We start from the raw sequence: 19,257 nt of genomic DNA on the forward strand, positions 1-19,257 counted from the left end.
GCCCATTGGGAATTGAGGACAGCATGCACTTTGTACTCCTCGTTACCCCTTAATTGAGGGGATGGTGTGGTTCAATCAGGGAAGGGGTTCTCAGCTTAGGGCTTCAGAAGAGAATTCTGAAAAAAACTGGGTGTGTTTGGAGCCTGGGGAAGCTGTGGTTTAAAGGTAACCAGGATGATCTGCTGGTGTATTGGACTGATAGTCCAATTTCCGGGAGGGCTGACTGCTCTGGAGGTGCTTGTCAGCAAACCACAACCTCTGCCCTACTGTGAACACAGAAGCTTCTTGTCCCTGATGGTCTGCATGCTTCTTATAAGCCTTCTTCACTTCTTCTAGGCTCTGTTGGACTCAGTTGTGGCGGCTGGGTTTGGGAAGGCTGCTGGTAATGCCAGGTGAAAACTAGGCTGGAACCCATAATTAGCGAAGGGGCTCTGACCTGTAGAGGCATGGTCAGTATTATTATATGAAAACTCTGCATATGGCAGGAGCATGGACAAGTTATCTTGGTGCTAATTTCCAAAACACTTCAAGGTCTGCTCCCGTGTTAGGTTCACCCTTTTGGCTTCCCTATCTGTTTGGGGGTGAGGTGTGTGGTGGTGGTGGATATGTGGATGTCCAGTAATCTGAATGCTTCATGCCAAAAACAAGAGGTGTACTGCAGGCATGGGTCCAAAACTTTGTGGTCTGCAAGTCTGTGGAGCTGGACCAGGTTTTGCACCAGGAGTTGGGCAGTAGTCTCAGCAGGGGGCAGGTGGTTGCAGGGATGAAGTGGGCCATTTTAGTTACATGATCCATGATTGTTATGACTGTGGTGTGGCCATCAGACAGTGGCAGTTCCACAATGAAGTCTAGGCTGATGGCAAACCCAGCCTAGCTGGGTCCTCCAGGGGTACTAGGCTGCCAAGCAGTCTGTTCTGGGGTGACTTGGTACATGCACAGCACTTGAGGAATCCACATAAGCTTGGACCTCAGCCTATGTGCAGGACCACCAGAAAACACAGGCGACCATGTGGGAGCTCTTCTGGCAGCCAAAGTGACCCAGGTATCATGACACAGCCATAGCTCCTCCAGTCTGGGGCATCAAGATGGACATATGTGTGCTCCAAGTGTGTTATACACACAGAAAGGTGCATCTCAGGCCCTAAGGGCACAGACTGTGTTCCTTGGGCAAGTGGGTCTTCTTTCAGGACAGACAGGGTGAGGGAGAGCAGGTCTTGCTGGACTGTGGCATTGACACAATTACTAGGCTTGAGGAGATAGGGGAGCTTGGAAGAAGGTTCCTTGTTTTCCCAGTAATAACCCCCCTTTAGCAATAGCATGTTGGCTTTCCCATTTTCCTTTCCTGTGTGGTAGGTAATTGTAAACTTGAATTGAGAAAGAAACAGGGCCCACTTTACCTGCCTCTGGCTCAGGGCTTGGGCCTTGTGGAGGTACTCAAGGCTTTATGTCAGTGAAAACCTGTACTGGAAGCCAAGCTCCCCCAAGGCGGTGATGCTATTCTTCAAATTCAGTTTTGATGGTGAGCATCTCCTTGTCCAGTATTCCATCGTGCATCTCTTCAGTGGTGAGATTCCAAAAGTAGAATACATGAGGGTGCAGAATGGACTGAGGTCACTGTGAGAGTACTGCCTTGCAGCCCAGGCTGGATGCATCTGCTTCCATTACAAATGGGTGAGTCGGGTCAGGATGTGCCAGAATCAGGGCTGTGGTGAAGGTGGCCTTTAGCTGATCAAAAGCGATCTGGGCTTCAGGCAACCAAATTAATCAAATTGCTTTACGAAGAAGGGAAGACCGCAGGCTGCTTGTTCAGAGAATTGGTGATGAATCGCCTATAAAAATTTACAAAGTCCAGGAAGCTCTGAAGTTCTCAGAAGGTCCAGGGCACTGTTCAGTTGCAGATGGCTCCCATCTTCTGCAGGTCCATCCAAATGCCCTTTGGGGAGAAGATGTAACCTAAAAATTCAATGGTGGATAGTGTACTACTCTAGTTTGGTGAACAAATCATGCTTCCGTAGTCTCCCTAGGCCTGACTAGACATGATGACAGTGCTGCTCAGAGTTCTCAGAACACCAGTATATCATCAAGGTAGATGATCGCGTACTGCTCCAGGATGTCCTTGAACACATCATTTATGAAATGTTGAAATGTTGTGGGGGCATTTGTTACGCCAAATGGCATTACTGTGTATTCAAAGTGCCAATATCAGGTACGAAAAGTGGTCTTTCATTCATTCCTTGGCCTTATGTGCACTAGATTGTATGCCCCCCAAAGAGCTAGTCTAGTGAAGATCCTGGCAGTCCTCAGATGTCCAACAAATCCAGGATGAGGGGTAGGGGGTACTGGTTATGAAAAGTCACTTAGTTCAATGCGCGATAGTCTTCACCGAGACATAGTGGACATAGACATAGACATAGTCTACACCGAGACCTTTTTTCACACAAAGAGGAATGGTGCCCCCACTGGCGAGGTAGATCTTCAAATGAAGCCCTTTGATAGATTTTCCTGGTTATACACACATAGTGCCTCCAGCTCTGGTTCAGACATGGTGTTTATCTGACCACTGGGTGCCTTTGCCCGGACTGTAGGTTTATTGAACAGTCATAGTCCCTGTGTGGCGGTAGTGAATCTATGTTTTTCTTTTCTAATACATTCAGGTAGTCTCAGTACCTGTTGAGAAGCCGAGGTTTTGGTCTGGAGCTGCTTCCTTCTGGCTAGTCCCCCTGTCTGGGGTCTCATTTCCAAGCATCTTATCCAATCCTGGGGCCTGTGGTGCAGATCACCAGGTTGGTTTGTTCGTTTGTTTGAGGCAATCTTTCTGGCAATATTTGGAGGGGAAGCTAATGCTCCTCCACCACCAAGAGAAAATAGGTCATGCTGCTCCAACCAAGCAATGCCAAGAATTATTGGGAAGAACGGAGAGTGGATCACATCAAAGCATATTGTTTCCTAGTGCCTTCCGCTACGGTCTCTAGGGGGATGGTTTCTTTGGTCACTAGTCCTGATGATACGGGTGACCCCATCAATCGCCTCCACCAGGTCTGGGATGGTTTTTGGCCAGATTGGGATTGGGAGGGTTTGGACTGCCTTAGACTCTGGGGCTACTGCCAACTTTATGGATGCTATCATCACCATTTACAGGGGGATCTACCACACCTGCCCCAAGACCCACAATCATAGCAGCAATTGGGAATGCAGACAGACCCCCTGGTTCCTGGGTTGGATTCTGCTTGGGGGTGGTGGTTCCAAAGCATGGAGCTCTGGTGATGCCCAGACTCTACCCCACCACTGGGACAGGGCTGGTCCATTTCCCAAGCTCTTTTGAGGTGGGCAGGAGGCAAGATCATGTCCTCATGCTTCCGGAGAGCAGCCTCTGCACACCATATGTGATGTAGGTCATCAAAGATGGTTGAGAAGGCTTGCAGGAAGGCGTCCCAGTCATGGGGAAGCCCAATTGAGTGCTTTGTTGGTGAGAAGGCTGACGACTGCCCCCACCTTAGTTTAGACTATGGGGTACGCTTGAAGGTGGAGTGGGAAGAGCAATCTGCATTAGTTCAGGAGCCCCCAGAATTTCCCCAGAGGACTAGAAAAGGGCAAACACAGCACCCGTCTTTAAAAAGGGGAACAAAGAGGACTGGGGAATTATAGGCCAGTCAGCCTTACTTCAGTTACTGGGTAGATACTGGCATAAATTATTAAACAATCAATTGGCGAGCACCTAAAGGATAATAGGGTTATAAGGAATAGTCAGCATGGATTTGTCAGGAACAAATCATGCAGAACCTAATTTCCTTCTTTGACAGGGTTTCTAGCCTCGTGGCTAGGGGGAAGCAGTAGACATGTATAGGCCTTTTGGAAGGGGTGCTCCTGAAATACCATATGGATCATCTAGGGGAATCATCCCTGGACTACAGCAGCAATGGTAGCCAAGGTTCAGGACTCCATTTCCCAGATTGCCTAGGGTTCAGGGCAGAGACAGAACTACCAAAACCAATCATGAGCCAGAACTCAGAGATAAATGGGTTTGATTTTACTTTCGGTTTTGGCTGTGTTTGGAGCATAGCAAGGCAAGAAGCATCACAGCCAGAGAGGACCCTTCTCCCCTCCACATTCCTACCCCAAGGAAGACTTTGGGTCCTTTTGGGATTTCTGGGACATTGAACAGTGTCATCTTAGCGGAGACCAGAACCTCAGGAGGCTGAGGAGAGTAATAGTCAGGCTACCATGAGCCCGCCTAACTACACATTGGACTCCAGACCAGAGAGCCCCAAGGATGACCTCACAATCCTTGGTGGGAATACTTTGTAAGAACACCCTTGTTTATTCTGATATTTTGTTTTAAGCCCACCATCAACTTCAGTGCTGCACCACCCACCAAAACCTGAGCCTAAGTTTACTATTTGCCTGGAGAGGTGTGAGGAGGGAGCACAGCATGGTTGGTACTGGCTGTAAATGTTGGGAGGGGTAGAGTTTATGTATTGTTGTTTTTATCTTTTCTTATCCGGATTCTTTTTCCCCCATTGTCCTGTATCCCTGAATTCCCCAGACCTAATAAAGCTCTGGATACTGTTTTATTACTCTGGAGATTGTGATAGCTGTTTTATTCATGTGTGCTCTGGCTGACACATGACAAATCATGGAGCAGGTCCTCAAAGAATCAATCCTGAAGCACTTGCATGAGAGGAAAGTGATCAGGAACAGCCAGCATGGATTCACCAAGGGAAGGTCATGCCTGACTAATCTAATCGCCTTTTATGATGAGATTACTGGTTCTGTGGATGAAGGGAAAGCGGTGGATGTATTGTTTCTTGACTTTAGCAAAGCTTTTGACACGGTCTCCCACAGTATTCTTGTCAGCAAGTTAAGGAAGTATGGGCTGGATGAATGCACTATAAGGTGGGTAGAAAGCTGGCTAGATTGTCGGGCTCAACGGGTAGTGATCAATGGCTCCATGTCTAGTTGGCAGCCGGTATCAAGTGGAGTGCCCCAAGGGTCGGTCCTGGGGCCGGTTTTGTTCAATATCTTCATAAATGATCTGGAGGATGGTGTGGATTGCACTCTCAGCAAATTTGCGGATGATACTAAACTGGGAGGAGTGGTAGATACGCTGGAGGGGAGGGATAGGATACAGAAGGACCTAGACAAATTGGAGGATTGGGCCAAAAGAAATCTGATGAGGTTCAATAAGGATAAGTGCAGGGTCCTGCACTTAGGATGGAAGAATCCAATGCACCGCTACAGACTAGGGACCGAATGGCTAGGCAGCAGTTCTGCGGAAAAGGACCTAGGGGTGACAGTGGACGAGAAGCTGGATATGAGTCAGCAGTGTGCCCTTGTTGCCAAGAAGGCCAATGGCATTTTGGGATGTATAAGTAGGGGCATAGCGAGCAGATCGAGGGACGTGATCGTCCCCCTCTATTCGACATTGGTGAGGCCTCATCTGGAGTACTGTGTCCAGTTTTGGGCCCCACACTACAAGAAGGATGTGGATAAATTGGAGAGAGTCCAGCGAAGGGCAACAAAAATGATTAGGGGTCTAGAACACATGACTTATGAGGAGAGGCTGAGGGAGCTGGGATTGTTTAGCTTGCAGAAGAGAAGAATGAGGGGGGATTTGATAGCTGCTTTCAACTACCTGAAAGGGGGTTCCAAAGAGGATGGCTCTAGACTGTTCTCAATGGTAGCAGATGACAGAACGAGGAGTAATGGTCTCAAGTTGCAGTGGGGGAGGTTTAGATTGGATATTAGGAAAAACTTTTTCACTAAGAGGGTGGTGAAACACTGGAATGCGTTACCTAGGGAGGTGGTAGAATCTCCTTCCTTAGAGGTTTTTAAGGTCAGGCTTGACAAAGCCCTGGCTGGGATGATTTAACTGGGAATTGGTCCTGCTTCGAGCAGGGGGTTGGACTAGATGACCTTCTGGGGTCCCTTCCAACCCTGATATTCTATGATTCTATGATTCCTCTGTATGAGATTGTATGTTAAATATTTTCTCCAGGGACAAGCCCTTTGTGTTCTATGCATTAGGAGGGGGTTCCTTGGGTGGAGGCACCAGGTGCCTTTACATATGAACTCAGGACCCATACCCCTGAGGAGAAAAGGGATAAGGCTGCAGCCATGATTCAGGGCTGGGTTACATGTGATTTTAGTAAGGCTCGTGACACAGTTCCACATGACATTCTCATAAACAAACCAGGGAAAAGTGGTCTGGATGCAATTACTATAAGGTGGGTGCACTGAACACAAAGAGTAGTTATCAATCGTTCAATGTCAGACTGGGAGGGTGTATCTAGTGGGGTCCCACAGGGGTCTGTCCTGGGTCTGGTACTATTCAATATTTTCATTAATGACTTGGATAATGGAGTGGAGAGTGTGCTTAAAAAATTTGTGGATGACATCAAGCTGGGAGGAATTGAAAGTACTTTGGAAGACAGGATTAGAATTCAAAATGACTCTGACAAATGGAAGAAGTGGACTGAAACCAACAAGATAAAATTCAATAAAGACAAACTGGAACTAGTGCAGAGAAGGGCTACTAGGATGATCAGAGGAATGGAAAACCTGTCTTATGAAAGGAGACTTAAGGATCTTGGTTTGTTTAACCCACAAAATGGGAGGGGGAGATACGATTGCTCTCTATAAATACATCACAGGGATAAACACCAGGCAGAGAGATAAGCTATTTAAGTTAAGGGCCAGCGTTGACACAAAAGCAAATGGATATAAACTGGCCACCAACAGGTTTAGGCTTGAAATTAGACGAAGGTGTCTAACCATCAGAGGAGTGAAGTTCTGGAACAGCCTTCCAAGGGAAGTGGTGGGGCAAAAAGCCTATCTTGTTTCAAGACTGGGCTTGATACATTTATGGAGGGGATGGGATGATGAGGTTGCCTACCATGGCATATGGCCTACAGTGTGACTGTTTTTAGCAAATATCTCCAACAGCCAGAAATGAACCACTAGCTGGGGAAGGCTCTGAGTTACTGCAGATAATTTTTCCCAGGTGTTTGGATCTTGCCTGCATGCTCAGGGCCTAACTGATCGCCATATTTGGGATTGGGAAAGAACTTCCTGCTGGTCAGATTGGCAGAGGCCCTGGCCATTTTTTGCCTTCCTCTGCAGGGTGGGGCAAGGGTCACTTGCTGGTCTGAAACTAAAGTAAATGGATTCCCTGTAATTTGAAGTCTTTAAATCAAGATTTGAGGACTTCAGTATCTCAGCCAGAGGTTAGGGGTCTATTATAGGAATGAACAGGTGAGGTTCTGTGGCTTGCAATGTGCAGGAGATCACACTAGCTCAGTGGTTTTCAAACTTTTTGTTCACGGACCACTTGAAAATTGCTGAGGGTTCGCGGACCACTTAATGCTCTTTCAAAATGTTGTTTGTACCGTTAGCTAACTATTGTGAAGCGCCTTGGATAAAAGCGCTATATAAAAAACTCAATAATAATTAACGTTTTTTTGTTCTATAAATAAAAGCACATGACTCATCTTTTAATATCAGTAGTCTTACCCGCCCCGGCAGCCCCCGAGCTGGGGCTGGGAAGGAGGGGGTCTCTCCTCACCACGGCAGCCCCCGAGCTGGGGCTGGGAAGGAGGGCTGTTTCTCCCCGGCAGCCGCAGCCCTGGAGCTGGGGAAAGTCTCTGGCTGCTACAGCCCTGCACATCCCAAATTCCCCCCAACCCCTCTTCTCACCCCACTGCCCCCTCCCACCTACCCCCTATTCCCCCCCAAGGCTACCACCTCATCTTACATGTGGGTCTTCTCCAGGGTCCAGGCACCTAATTAGCACAGGTGTGGCCCCACTAATTAGGGGGGTGGCCCTTCATTGTCTCATGTGCGGCCGCCCAGGTGCACACCCTAGAAGGGACTATCCACAGACCACCTGAATGGAGCTCACAGACCACTGGTGGTCCATGGACCACGGTTTGAGAACCTCTGCACTAGATGATCATAATGGTCCCTTCTGGCCTTAAAGTCTAGGAGTCTATGAGTCTAAGGGCCAGATCCCTAGTTGGTGTAAATTGAGGTCTCTCCTTTGGAGTCAATGGGGCCAGTCACCATTGGAGTTAGTGGAGCACCACTGATTATACCAATTGGGGTCTGGCCCTTAGCTCCTTAGATGTTCCTTCACACTGCCAATTTCTGTTGCTCTTTTCTTAACTCCCTCTGGATGACTCTGTATTTCTGGTTAGGTGGTGCCCAGAAACAAATGCAGGATTCCCAACAGGGTCATGGCAGGGATAATGCCTGCCTTTGGCATCATGAGGACCATGCTTCTGAGACTGCAGTATATCCATACATGTAGTAGCTGGTGCCGAGACGGGGCTTGTTTGAAGCAATGTGAGTCTGTGGTTGAATTTGATGCGTATGGCAGTGAGGGAGCCAGTCACCCTTCTTGGAGCCAGAGCTTGGCAGGGTGTAGAGAAGCAAATTCTCTCCCCCCCCCCGGCCCCGGACTTCCCTCAGTTGGGGAAGGATATGTTCATAGATCTAATTGCAGAGAAGCCCACCTACTTGGTAGGTTAGCACAGTCATGTGGCTGAAGTACTTAATTACAGAAAGCCAATATAAACCCCACTCAGCTAGCAGAGGGGAAATCTAGACACAAAGGCACAGCATCTTTCCCAGAGAGATCAGCAGAGCAGAGCCCGGTAAGCCCCGTGACCATGTTAAGAAAGCTGTGTTGTGCTCTGTCTAGGACTTGTGGCATGTGAGGGTTATGTGGGAAGGTGTATGCAAACTCATGGTGACCGGGCTGTGGGTGCAGTGGTGTTACACTCCTGGGGAGATGGAGTGCGGGTGTGCATATGCATTTCACAGGGCTTTGCATGCCGCTCTCAGATGGTGACTTTCCTCAGACGCTCTCTATTGTGGAGGTTTCCTGGAAGCAGGGCAGAGCTCTGGGAGTTCTACAGTGAACGGGGTGGGGAAATTCTGCTGGGAATGGAAACGCTACAAGAGAACAGGTGAATTTGCTCTGAGACAGCTGGACTGCAGAGAGCCGGGGGCTCCGTGTGATTCCCACTCCAGTGCTGATTACATGGCTTTTCAAACCACCCCGATGTGCCGCAGCAAGGGAGAGTTAGTTCCATGATACCTGGGTGCAGGGGTCAAAGAAGTGAAAGAAAGGTGGAGTCAGCCCTGCGTGGAACCCTTTAATCCACCCAGGGGCAGCCGGGCGTTCTGCCACCTGAGGGACTTTGTAGTGTTCTCTTTGCAGTGCAGTCGTGCCCAAAAGGACTGGTCCAGGAGCTGGAGCCCATTGTGCCAGGTGCTGCACAGACAGACAGGGAAAAGCCAGTTCCTGCCCAAAGAGCTCCTGGTCCAGATCACAAGAAGAGGCAACAGGTGACTGAGATGCACCCACAGGTGGTGGGTGGGAATGGGAGCTGGAGGGCTTTGCCTAGGCTTGTTTTAAATATGCCAAGGAACTAGTCTCCCAATGCTTCCCTGAGGAGACAATTCACCGGCTCAGTACGATGCCCTGGCAGGAAGGTCCCCCCATATTCGGTGTCTATTTTGTTCCATCCCATTTTCTTCGCCTCACTTCCTGGGTTCTTCCCTCACTTCCAATCTTAGAAATTCCTCCTCCACCTCTGGCCTGATTTATCTGCTTGGGAAACCGCCCCGTCCCGAGTGCTCTGTTACCCACGCTGCCAACGTTTCCTCGGTTTCCTCTTTAAGTAACTCCGTTCTGGCCCCCCATTATTGCTTTGCTCCCCTAGGAGCTTTCCCCACGTTGTGTGTGACACTCAGGTGCAGAGGCAAGCTGAGCCTCATCTGCACCTGCAGGGAGAGAAGCAGATGGGAGCCTTTTACCCTGCCTTGCCTCGGAGTAGGTGAGACGTGAGAGACCCAGGGACAATGTGAGGGGCTGGCCCTGGGGAATCCTGGACCACATGAAGGGCAGGGCACGGGGTATGGGGACGCTGTGGAGGGAAGGCCGCGGGGAATCAGGGATGATCTGAGTGGTGGGCTGTGTGGAATCAAAGATGACGTGAGGGGTGGGACAGGCTGCCGGGAATCACCCCATAGTCTGCCCCATGCCCCCTCCACAGCCTGCCCCCTCCCTCTCCCTGCCCAGTCCCAGAGCTTATCCTCTACCCCTCCTTGTCTGGTCCCACAGCCTGCCCCATGCCCCGTCTGCCCTGACCCACATCCTGCCCCATCCCCCTCCCTGCCCAGTACCACAGCTTATCCTACATCCCTCCTTGTCTGGTCCCACAGCCTGCCCCATGCCCCCTCTCTGCCCTGCCCCATACCCTTCTCTGCCCTGCCCCACAGCCTGCCCACTCCCTGTCCCTGCCCTGCCCCACAGCCTGCCCCTGGAAGAGAATGTGTCTAATTTATGGGAGTCTGAGGTGTCTCTGAGGGGTCAGCACTGAGCTTGGGGGCTGGGGCAATTGCACCATGGAGTCCTCTCTCAGGAGGGGGTGCAAGATGGGTAGTGAGAGGGACAAAGGCCGTGAAGCAGCACACGCACTCTCCCCGGCTCCACTCCTCTTGGGGATGGGATGAATGCCCCCATACTGAACCAGCTGTGCCCTCTGGAGAAAAGCAAGACACTTGTCTGGGAAGGGCGAGAACCCACTTGTGAAACAGCCGAAGTGGGCAAGAACTCTAGGGACTGCCCCAGATGAGCGCCCCCCCCCCAAGCATTTACCGGCATTAGAACAGACCCGATGGGAGGACACCACCTCGACCAAATCCCCTGGGGAGAGGCAACTTTCACTGTGACGTGGTGCAAACAGGCAGAGAGGAGGCCTGTCACTGGCTGGCCACCCAGTCACTGTGGCTGCTCGAGGAAGGGGTGCTTGCAGCCTGCCCTGCAGTTGTACCTTAGCAGGAAACAACCCCCTTGCGTTTCCTCACTGAGCAACTGGAGGCTGCCAAGATCAGTTCCCTAACAGAAGGCTGCTGCTCGGGGTCTCCCACTGAATGGAGCTGTGAGGTCCTGGGTACAGGACTTGCAGTCCATATCCCAGGTATGGAGCTGAGTCTTTCTCTTCACAGCATCTGGGGAGAGCAGCATGAGACACAGGGGACATCACACGAGATGTCCTAAAAAAGAGGCACCAAGAACCAGAGCGGTCTCTATTGTGAGTGAGTCGAGGTGTCTGCATTTGTCTTATTGACTCAAGTCAATGCCTGGTGACCCCAGTTTGTCAGGAAAATTGGGAAGAAAGGGTGCCTAGCCCAAGGCAACTCCAGGGAGAGTGGCCTTAGAAGTGATCACACCAATGGAATGGCTCTGAGAGCTGGATCGGAGGCCTCATAATCCCTCTTCACCAGCAGGTCTGTTTGCTTGTCCCATGGAGCTTTCTGGCCCACCAGGACAATAGCTTTCCTAATGAGGCAGGCAGTGGACACCAGCAAACAACTCAGATGTATCCTGTGACAACACGATGTGACTGAATGCTCCCCTGTATTCACACCTGACACACTAACCTTTGCACAAAGTATGCCTTGTAAGGTACCCTTTGAAAACTTGTAACTTGCTGGTCAGTATCGTCCTGGGAAAATACGTGTGGCAAGATTGTAAGTGAAGCTGTGAGCTTCCACTGTATGGTGTTATTAACACATGGGGTTGGCAAACGGGTCTGTTGCAAATAAAGGAACATGTGCTCTGCTTAGTGTGCATTTAAGCAGTAAACTGAGTCATCAAGCAGGAAGGGGAGACAAAGGAAGTGCAAACAGGTGAGAACAAAGCTGCAGGGAACATCCTTCCACACAGACGTTTTGTCTCCTGGTTCTCAGCTGAAAATATTTTTCAAAATGGGTACTGAAACTATAAATAAGAGGGACCAACACCCCAAGGGACACCCCGCTTTCCCCCTGCCCATTGATTCACTGCACCTGAAGGGATATAAAGGAAGCAGCTGTTGGACTAGGGGTGGGCTCCTGCCATAAGAAGTTTGGTCAGTCAGACTGCTGAAAGCAGGTGGTGAGAAAACTTTGCTTTGAATTTAACATAGTTTGTTGAGTTAGGCACCAGTAGAGTTTTATCTTTATTTTCTTTATAACCATTTCTGACTTTTATGCCTCATTCCTTGTGCTCACTTAAAATCTCTCTCTCTAATTAACAGACTTGTTTTATTGTTTTATCTAATCCAGTGCGTTTAAATTGAAGGGTCTGGGAAACTCCATTTGGGGTGGCAAGTTGTGTGCATAGTGTTCCTTTTAAAGAAATAACGGACCTAACATAGCTTGTATTGTCCAGGAGAGGGCTGGGTGGTACAGGACATACATTTCTGGAGGAAGATCTAAGACTGGGGTGTATTGGGGTAACCCTGCAGTATAACCAAGGCCACTGAGAGCCGGAATGTAACCCAAGTGTGGCTGTCAGGCTGCAGTCACACATGGACACTCGGGGCGTGGCTTGCATGCTAGAAGGCTGTTGGTGAGTTGCTATTACAGCAAGGCATTGTGGGGCACCCAAGGCTGCAGGGCACGGGTGCCACAGCGGCTCATTAGTCTGGATTGTATCCTGGTATGTTACACATGCGGGGTGAGCGGCACATCTTCACAGACACGGCTCAGGTGGCATGGTTCTCGGAGAGGATGAACGGTTTCCAGTGAAGAAATAGAGGGCTTCAGGAGTCCCCTACGCCAATGCTTGTTTTCTTTAGCGAGTCAGGGCTGGGGTGCCCAGGCCCTCTATTTCCTAGATTTGGGGATCCCTTCATTGGAAACTGTTCATCCTCTCAGAGAACAATGTGGCCTGAGCTGCATCTGTGAAGCTGTGCAGCTCACCCAGGCCAAAGGCTGCCTTCCATCAGCAGTGTGTGAATCACAAGGCAGGACTGGCGGGCAGCTGGCAAAGTCATGGAACCTGGAAGTAGCAGCTAGGCCAGGTGCCCCCCGCCAGAGTGGACTCCTCTCTAAGCCATGGCAGGCCTGTCTGGGTATTCAGGCAAACCAGAGAAATGGGATCTTCTCAGCCTGAAAACACCAGCCAGGTTCTTTTTATCTGTCTTCTAGTTCCTGAGCCTTTAGGGGAGTCACTTCATGGTTCCAAGGTTTTCTTTGCAACCAGGAAGGCTGGAAGCTTACTTTTCTTTTTTTGATGAAAGCTAAGATTCTCATGCGATCAGCTGACTCCAGCAGCTGGGGCTTTAAGAAATACAACACAAATCATGAGACTCATGATGAAATCAGGAGAGTTGCCACCACCGAGTGCAGGTACCGTATCCAGAGTCCATTCCCAGTGCTCAGGCTCTTCGTCTTTCGTTCAAGTGAATAAACATGGTGAGCGACTCTAGGCCTTGCCTGTTTGCCGTGCAGCCAGCCAGGCAGGCAGGCACCCTCCCTCTTAGTACAGTGTCCACCTGAGATGATCAGTTCAGTGATTAATTTACCAGGGAATGGAGCTTGTGTTTAAGCCATGTCCTATCATTCAGCCCGCAGAGCGGACTTTTTGAACTTCGGCCTTTGTGCCCAGCTCCTGATCCTCCTCCTGTTGTGCAGGTTCTGGGGGATCATGCTGAATATGCTGTTGCTGGGTTGGGGAGTGCTGCAGGGAATCCAGGCCATCCTCACCTCTGACCTCAGCAGCAGCCACCTGTCAGAGTTGCGCCCCATTCTGGATGGGGCAGAGAAGTCCAGCTACCCCAGCCTTCTGCAGAAATTCAAGGAGGCACCCGTGGGGCCCGCAGGTGAGTGTTGAGCTGCCTTGCCTCCCCGATGAGAGCAATGAGCAGTGAGCTAATTGGCACATGGCAGTGGCCACAAGCAGTGCTGCTGCTTCGTTCCAGTTCATCGGCAGGACGTCAGACTAGATGATCCTGACGGTCCTGTCTGGCTGTAAAGTCTATGAGCCTAGGAAAAGCGGAACCATTTAAAGAAACGCAGCCCCTCGTCCTGGGAGAGCCCAGCTTCCCTCGAGGGGTGTGATGTTCAGAACCACACCCAGGGTCTGGTGTGTCAGGAGAAATGGCTCACCCTTCTGTTCCTGCCCCAGCTCGCTCACACAAGGCAGGAACACAGTCGGTCCCTGGTTGGCACAGCATCCCTCACAAGCTTAGTCATTTCCATGGCAACATTGCATCCCCTAATTAGCATAGCCACGCCCAGACTTGTAACTTGATACCTGGCTGACTCTGCAAATTACTGCATGTTATCCTATGAGGTAAATAGAGATCCTCCTGCCCTGCAGGATCCCCCCTTTTCCCCACGCACAGGCATCTACAGGGAAGACTGGGCAGTGATGGAGATCCCCTCCTGCCCTGCAGGATCCCCCCATCCCCTGTGCATGGGGATCTGCAGGCAGTACTGGGCAGTGATGGAGATCCCCTCCTGCTGCAGGATCTTCTCGATCCCCTGTGCACGGGGATCTACAGGCAGCTCTGGGCAGTGATGGAGATCCCCTCCTGCCCTGCAGGATCCTACCATCCCCTGTATGTGGGTATCTGCAGGAAGCACCGGGGGTGATGGAGATCCCCTCCTGCCCTGCAGAAATCCCCCCTATCCCCTGAGCATGGGGATCTGCGTGGGAAGCACCGGGCGGTGATGGAGATCCCCTCTTGCCCTGCAGGATCTCCCCTATCCTCCATGCATGGGGATCTGCAGGAAGTACCAGGCGGTGATGGAGATCCCCTCCTGCTGCAGGATCTTCTCGATCCCCTGTGCACGGGGATCTGCAGGAAGCACTGGGCGGTGATGGAGATCCCCTCCTGCCCTGCAGGATCTCCTTACTGCGTCTGTGACTGACAATAACTAAGAGTGTAACAATATTGGACTTTTTCTCCCTTGTTTGGCTCTGTCACTCCTGCGCCTGGGTTCTGAGTTGTTGGACAGGAGAAGTGCAACCGGCTCCCAGCTAACACAGGAAGGGCATGATCGAGATCTTGGGGGCTTCTTTCCCATGGGACTCAGCCTGGGGCATTGAGATCTGCAGGCCGCACCCAGTGAAGGTGGTGGGCAGATGGGAGCCGTTCTGTATGTGTTTAGACTTGTCCCAGATTGGTGAGTCCGTTGCACCTCTGAGGCTCATCATTGTTTAGTGACATTTGTGACCATTTAATCTCTCCCTGTCCCCCTTCACTCTGGATTGTAGAGAAGTGTGTGTGTGGGGGGGGGGCAGGGGGTGTCGGGTCAGAGTGGAGCTCTGGCTCAGCCAGTCCCCAGGAGCCAATCAGCAGCGTCCTTCACCCTGTCTGTATTCCACAGGGACTTTACCAAGACCTGGGTTTGACAGGATGGCTATGGAGCTCCGTGTAGCTGATGAGGACCTCATGCAGGAAGCCAGTGTACTGGAGCCAGAGGTAACTTCCTATGACCCCTGGGGGGTTACTAACATCGTCTCACTGACTAGAATCATAGAATCATAGAATATCAGGGTTGGAAGGGACCCCTGAAGGTCATCTAGTCCAACCCCCTGCTCGAAGCAGGACCGATTCCCAGTTAAATCATCCCAGCCAGGGCTTTGTCAAGCCTGACCTTAAAAACCTCTAAGGAAGGAGATTCTACCAGACTAGATGAATTCTGAGACATGTCACAGATTCCTAGATTCTTAGGCCAGGAGGGACCACTGTGATCACCTAGTCTGACTTCCTGCAGAGCACAGGCCAGTGGTCTACCGCTGAGCAATTCACTCCCTGCCATGCTCTTGTGCTCAAGAAGCTGAGATTTCATTGCTACTTTTCATGGTTGTGAAGAAAATCTTACACATGATTCTAGTGTAACAGATGCAGGATTGTCTGCCTGAGTCTGTAGAGAGCCTGAGACAAGCGCTGTGTGAGGTGCAAATTACACCATTCAGCTCAATGACATGTTCATTCCCAAACCTAAAGATGACAGTTTAAATGTCAGTATTGGTCACTGTCTCACCGCTGATCATTTTAGTAGAAACATCCAGCAAATGACTCCTCACAGTCTCTGTGTGCCCCAAGCCCTAACTATCTCTATCATCCCCGATGCTAAAACCTTCAGCTCTCCCATGCCTGGCAACTGCTGAGGTGTGTTATGGGTTGTCAATACAGAAATCCACTGAAAACTAAAATGTGAGGCGAGTATAAAATAAATTGAAATCAATAACAAGATAACCAGTCTGGAGGCTGCTGCATGGATTGGGTCACTATCTGTTTACATGGTTAATTCATTATGTAACCCTTCTGCCCGTCAGAGTTGGCAGCAACAAGGGCCGGGTTCCATATCTAGGGGATCCATTCCACTAACACAATGCAAACTGGCTCGAGCCCCCACCCAGTGACCTGGGACAAATATATACCACCCCGCTGGGCGCCTCCAAGAGGCAATACTTCCCTTCTCGCAAGCACATAGTCTGAGTGTAGCAAAAAGCCTTTTAATAACAGAGAGAAACAATGTGGCATTATGTTGGGGAAACACCACCAACAGGATTCATAATACAACCCATGAGCAAAAAACCCACCCCAAGCAAATTGGGGCATGCCCTTTTCCCTTTGGTTCTTGGGTCCAGCAACCCCAAATCACCCAAAGTCCAATGACTCAAAAGTCTCTGTCCCTGGTCAGGGCAGCCCCAGAGTTCAAAAGTTTATCTGCAGAGCTTTACCTCCCAACCTGGGTGGAGATGGGGGTGGGAGTAAAAGACACCTTGCATGATCTGAAGCTGACCACCCCACAGCTCCTGCTCTGCTCCGCTCCGCTCCACTCCACTCCACCAGCCACCCCACAAGCAGCTCCCGCCGTCCCATGAACTGCTCCACTCCGCGTCCCACCAGCAGCTCCCGCCGTCCTATGAACTGCTCCACCAGCCTGTCCACAAGGCGCTCCAGCCATCCCACAAACTGCTCCACCATATCTCTTCAGGCTCCCCCACTACTTAACACAACACTCCGTGATTTCAGCTCTTAGTCAGTTCAGCTCTTAGGTGAATCCAGCTTGTACTAGGGGAGCCTCAGTGCTGGTGCACCATTAGCCCACAGTGAGCTCCGCAGCCTGTAACTAGACTCCTGATGGAATCAAAACTAGCTCTGATATTCCACAGTGGAGAGAGGAGGAAGTGCAATTAGCACATAAGCCCCTCACCAAGGGGCTCATACCACCAAGTATTAATACTTGCCCCCAACCTGTCTCAATTCAAGAGTTTTGGAACCCATGACCCTTGCCTAGCAAGTGCTACTTAGTTGATGGTGAGTCCCTCCATCATAGCAAAAGGCCACGTACAGTTCCAAGCACAGTTCCCATAATCAGGGTAATAACAATTTATTCTTCCTGCCCCAATAACAGAGACACTGGGGATCCCACAGCAGCCAAAGTGACCATTTGGGCAGCTATGGCCTCATTCTAGGTGGGGTGGGTGTGCCTATGCAAATGAGATCAGCCCCTGAAGTTCTTTTCCACAACTTGCCACACCTCACCACCAGATGTCAGGGTGGAGCTCATCCTGACACTGCTTACATCTACAAACCTCACTTTTATCTGAAGCTACCACCCAATATCACCAGAGTCTGGGGACTTTGCTGCAGAGAATACGGGGCCTGGACTTCCAGGCCAGACTCACCAGGTTTGTGTACCCTTCCCTGGAGATATGGGGACATACCGTGACATTGTGGTTCAGACCCTCTGTAAATGGATATCATCTTCAGGGCACTCTCTTTCCCCCGCGGAGCCAGTTCTGGCATATGCCTGTGTACCTGCTCCATGTCCCTTTCTGGAGACCTGATGAAACCAACGTGCAGCACCCCCAAATCAATCCAACTTCAGTGCAAGCACAGCAAATGTTTAAACCTCCGCCCTCACACAGCATGCCGACGGGGGTCCCAAGGACACACTGAACGGTTCGCCATTCATGTGCATGGTTGTCCTGTATGAAACCCCTTTTCTTTTGCTCCTCCTGCAGGTGTTGTCTGCTGCACTGGAGGCTCAGGGCCGAGAGGAGCGCGCTCCCCGCAGATGTGTCCGCTTGCTGGAATCCTGCCTTGGGCACCAGCTCCCCTGCTGTGATCCTTGTGCCACCTGCTACTGCCGCTTCTTCAATGCCTTTTGCTATTGCAGGAAAATCAGCGCCACGCTCCTGTGTGGCAAGAACTAGCGTTGGCGTGCTCCCCGGCCCCCCTTTTCTCGCTCCCTGGATTAATAACCGGGTTCCCTTACGCCCGTGTACCCTTTGCAGTTCCAATAAACGACCTGCTAGTAAATAGGGTCACCAAGTGCAATTGTTCTGCCCCTGGCTTTTTCTTTGCCTCTCACAGGGATATTCTCCTTTAGCAGGAAACAGCAAATATCTTCATGCCCATTAGCGAGAAGCGTGTTACAGAGACCTCCCTGTGTCTGATTAAAAAGATCTTCTGTACTTTCCACAGTATGCATCCGATGAAGTGAGCTGTAGCTCACGAAAGCTTATGCTCAAATAAATTGGTTAGTCTCTAAGGTGCCACAAGTCCTCCTTTACTTTTTGCGAATACAGACTAACACAGCTGCTGCTCTGAAATCTCTCAGAGAGATGACTGCTGGGGAAGGCAGGGGCTATCAGTCTTATGCGAGTGCTGAGAGCCAGGTCATCTGTGTCCTGTTTCCACCAGATTGCCTGTGGCATGGGAGTCTGTGGAATTTCACAAAGTGCTCTCTCCACATTGGAGGTGGTGCAGCTGGAAAGCAGAAGTGGTTCCTGTTTCGGGGGAGCAGCAATCCTCCATGGCACACAGATGGTCTCATACAATAATGTCTGATAACAGATGACCTCAAGAAAATCCTCACAAGGCCACCACGGTGATGTAGAGCAGACCTGTCGGGCTCATAGACTGTGGCCTTTAAGACTAGAAGGGACCATCATGATAATCTGACCTCCTGCACATTGCAGGCCACAGAACCTCACCCACCCACTCCTGAAATAGACCCCTAACCATAGGCGCCAACTTCCCCTCTTTCCCCTGGGTCCTCAACCTCCCCCGTCCCGCCCCCACTCCACCCCTTCCATATGGCCCCGCCTCTTGCCACCCCTTCCCCACCCCCATTCCAACCCCTTTCCCAAAGTCCCTGCCCCCCAACTTCATCCCCTCCCTGGCAATATTTCGACTCCTTCCCCAAATCCCCACCCCGGCCCCGCCTCTTCCCTGAGCGTGCCATGTTCCTGCTCCTCCCCCACTGCTTCCCCGAGTGTGTTAATGCCGCCAAATGGATGTTTGGCGGCAGCCGGAGGGAAGCACTGGGAGGTAGGCAGGGGAGCGGGGATGTGGCGCGCTCAGGGGAAGGGGAGGGGGAGGAGGTGGGATGGGGGTCAGGGGAGTTTGGCTGCTGGTGGGTGCAGAGCACCCACTAATTTTTCCCCATGGGTGC

At 50.9% G+C, this 19,257-nt stretch overlaps 1 protein-coding gene across 1 annotated transcript; it reads left to right on the forward strand.

Annotated features, from left to right (window-relative positions):
* The first annotated feature begins 2,759 nt into the window (after nt 1–2,759).
* AGRP (agouti related neuropeptide) lies at nt 2,760–18,336 on the forward strand. Its single transcript, XM_084644997.1, has 4 exons — nt 2,760–2,783; nt 13,468–13,655; nt 15,169–15,263; nt 17,822–18,336. The coding sequence occupies exons 2-4, from the start codon at nt 13,481–13,483 to the stop codon at nt 18,011–18,013; spliced, it is 462 nt and encodes a 153-aa protein (XP_084501123.1). The 5' UTR covers nt 2,760–2,783; nt 13,468–13,480; the 3' UTR covers nt 18,014–18,336.
* Nucleotides 18,337–19,257: the final 921 nt, after the last annotated feature.

Source organism: Lepidochelys olivacea (assembly GCF_965140295.1).
Source record: "Lepidochelys olivacea isolate rLepOli2 genome assembly, chromosome: 12".
Taxonomy (NCBI): Eukaryota; Metazoa; Chordata; order Testudines; family Cheloniidae; genus Lepidochelys; species Lepidochelys olivacea.